This window comes from Acomys russatus, chromosome 29, assembly GCF_903995435.1.
Source record: "Acomys russatus chromosome 29, mAcoRus1.1, whole genome shotgun sequence".
NCBI lineage: Eukaryota > Metazoa > Chordata > Mammalia > Rodentia > Muridae > Acomys > Acomys russatus.
This window is the reverse complement of record NC_067165.1, coordinates 39716152-39718694: the sequence shown is the minus strand read 5'-3', so window position 1 is coordinate 39718694 and position 2543 is coordinate 39716152. Positions and strand designations below refer to the sequence as shown.

Genomic DNA, 2543 nt, shown 5'->3' with positions numbered 1-2543 from the left:
GCGGCTCTTCTCGCGAGATCATTCCGCCGGACCCGAGATGGGCGCAGTGCGCATGCGCGTCTCGTTTTATTTGTGCGCTTGGCTCACAGTATCACAATAGAGAAATGTAGCTTTGTAGCATCCTAACAAGCCTGTGGTCTAGGGTAGTACTGGGGGAGGATACAATTTTAATCATATTTAAAGTTAGCTCTTCATTTCTAGTCCTGGTAGTTTAGGCCATTAATTGCTAGACTCTGAACTTAGAGATCCGCCTGCCTCAGCCTCCCAAGTGCTGGAGTTAAGGGCGTTCATAAGCACATTTGGGTTAGACTTTTCCAATTTAAGTTTAAAATAATTGGGCGAGTGTGGGAAGGACATATCGATTTTTGTTGTTTGTTTTTTCGAGGCGGGGTTTCTCTTTGTATCTTGGCTGTCCCAACGCACAGTGATCCGACCGCCGCTGCCTCTCTCCCTGAGTGCTGGGATTAAGTGTGTGTGTCACCATGCTTTTAAGCAGATGGCATGATGTGCGTTTATTTTTCGAGATAGGGTTTCCCTGTGTAGCCCTAGCTGTCCTGGAACTCTTTGTAGACCAGGCTGGCCTCTCTCTCTCTCTCTCTCTCTTTTTTTTTTTTTTTTTGAGTTTTTGAGTCAGAGTTTCTCTGTGTAGCCTTGGCCATCCTGGACTCACTTTGTAGACTAGGCTGGCCTTGAACTCACAGCTATCCGCCTGCCTCTAGCTCCCAAGTGCTGGGATTAAAGGCCTGCGCCACCACGCCCGGCTCCAGGCTGGCCTCTTGAGTACTAAAATAAAGGTGTTCGCCACCACGCCCGGCAAGCAGTTAAGAACACTGGCTGTTTTTCTAGAGGACCACAGCACCCAGGCCTGACGTTTATAATCCCTGCAACTCAAGTGCTAAGGGAGCAGATCATTTCATCTGGCTGACATGGGCACCTGTATACATATGTCATACAGACAAACACATACATACATACATATGTTGGTGGTGGTGTATTTATCGAGACAGGACCGTTCCTGTGTAGTCTTGGCTGCCCTGAAACTCAAAAGATCCATGCCTGCCTGTTTCCACGTCCTGGCCTCTGTAGTGCTGGAATGAAATGGTGTAGGCTTCTGTACCTGGGGTCCCTTTTATTTTGTGTGACCTGAGGACCTGTGCCTGTTGGCTAGTGGCCTACCACTGAGTTTTATCCAAAACTCAAAGAATTTACAAAATGAACAGAAAGCCAGTCATACATGTTTTTAAAATTCTGATGTCGTTTATTGGCACAAAAATTACTCAGATACAACATGGTGTTTAGATGTGGCTTCACGTTATACTTCGTGTATTTAGTTGGATATTTACTTTGCTCATAATACACAACCTGTTCTAGTGTGTCCCTCTGTGATCAGCACCTCCACAACATCTGTGCTCTGAGCCCTTGCTGCAAACACAATGTATCCATTCCTCACTGAACACAGCAGGGCCAGCGAGATCCTTGGCGCAGCCACTCATCCACAGTGGCCAGGCATCTGAGCAAACGCCCCTCCTGGAAGGCCAGGTCTTCTGAGTTTCAGCATCGGGGTCAAGCAGGAGACCGATCTTCTCGCTCACTCTGCCTATCCTGCAAACATTGCCACTGCTGTCCAGGGACTGGTGAGGTAACAGGACAGGTGGAGTGCCGAAGTCTGTGTCCTTGCTGGTGGAGTCCCTGCTCAGTGGCCTCCAGGCCCCAGGGTGAGAGGATCAACCAGATTATTCTGTCAGCAAATGCTTATGATGAGTTCTCTTGTAAATTAAGTCAAAACCCGTATTTCTCAGTTACCCATCTTCTGTTCTCCCAAAAATGAAGGCTTGCTTTCTGTAGATCACTGTGTTTCACTGTCCCGAGAACCTAATCAAGCCTTGAGCTTCTGACAGTATCTTTTCAACAGCAGCTAGGAGGTTGGTTCAAACCAACTTTGAATATACAGTAGTTGTTTTCATATACATTTCAAAATACAAAACAAAGTCCAACTTTATGACCACGGTTTCAGTCCACTGGAAGCACAGACCAAGGCACAAAAGCCTCTGAAGAGATGACGTGGTTTGCCAGGCCTCAGTTACCAGAAGGGACACCTAGGAAAGTAGACAGCAAAGACATGGTCAGTCATCAGAGCCGAGGGACTCAGTCAACATCTCCAGTCCAGGGCTAATGCCCTGATGTTCCAGAGAGACACGTCTGCCCCCTCTCTCAAATGTCTGCCCAGACTCTCCAGGATTATAAATCTTTCTCTTCACCTTTCTCTCTCTAGTCATTGCTCTGACTTTTCCTGTGCCCTTCTGCATCTCTGGAGTGACAACAAAAATCCAAAAGAATTACAGATAAATAAGGCATCCTGCCAATTATAACCATAACTTAAAAAAAAAAAAAAAAAAAGACTTATTATGTATATAGTGTCCTGCCTGCCTGTACACCTGCGGGCCAGAAGAGGGCACCAGATCTCATTCTAGATGGTTGTGAGTCACCATGTGGTTGCTGGGAACTGATCTCAGGACTTTTGGAAGAGCAGCCAGTGCTCTTAA

General features: G+C 46.8%; 1 protein-coding gene across 1 annotated transcript in view; it reads right to left on the bottom strand.

Moving 5' to 3' along the window:
* Positions 1-1841: 1841 nt before the first annotated feature.
* Mtor (mechanistic target of rapamycin kinase) overlaps positions 1842-2543 on the bottom strand; it is a 114760-nt gene continuing 114058 nt past the window's right edge. Inside the window, exon 57 of the mRNA XM_051171877.1 lies at positions 1842-2096. Coding sequence (XP_051027834.1) covers positions 2081-2096 — 16 coding nt within the window. The 3' untranslated portion in view covers positions 1842-2080. The remainder of the gene's footprint in view (positions 2097-2543) is intronic.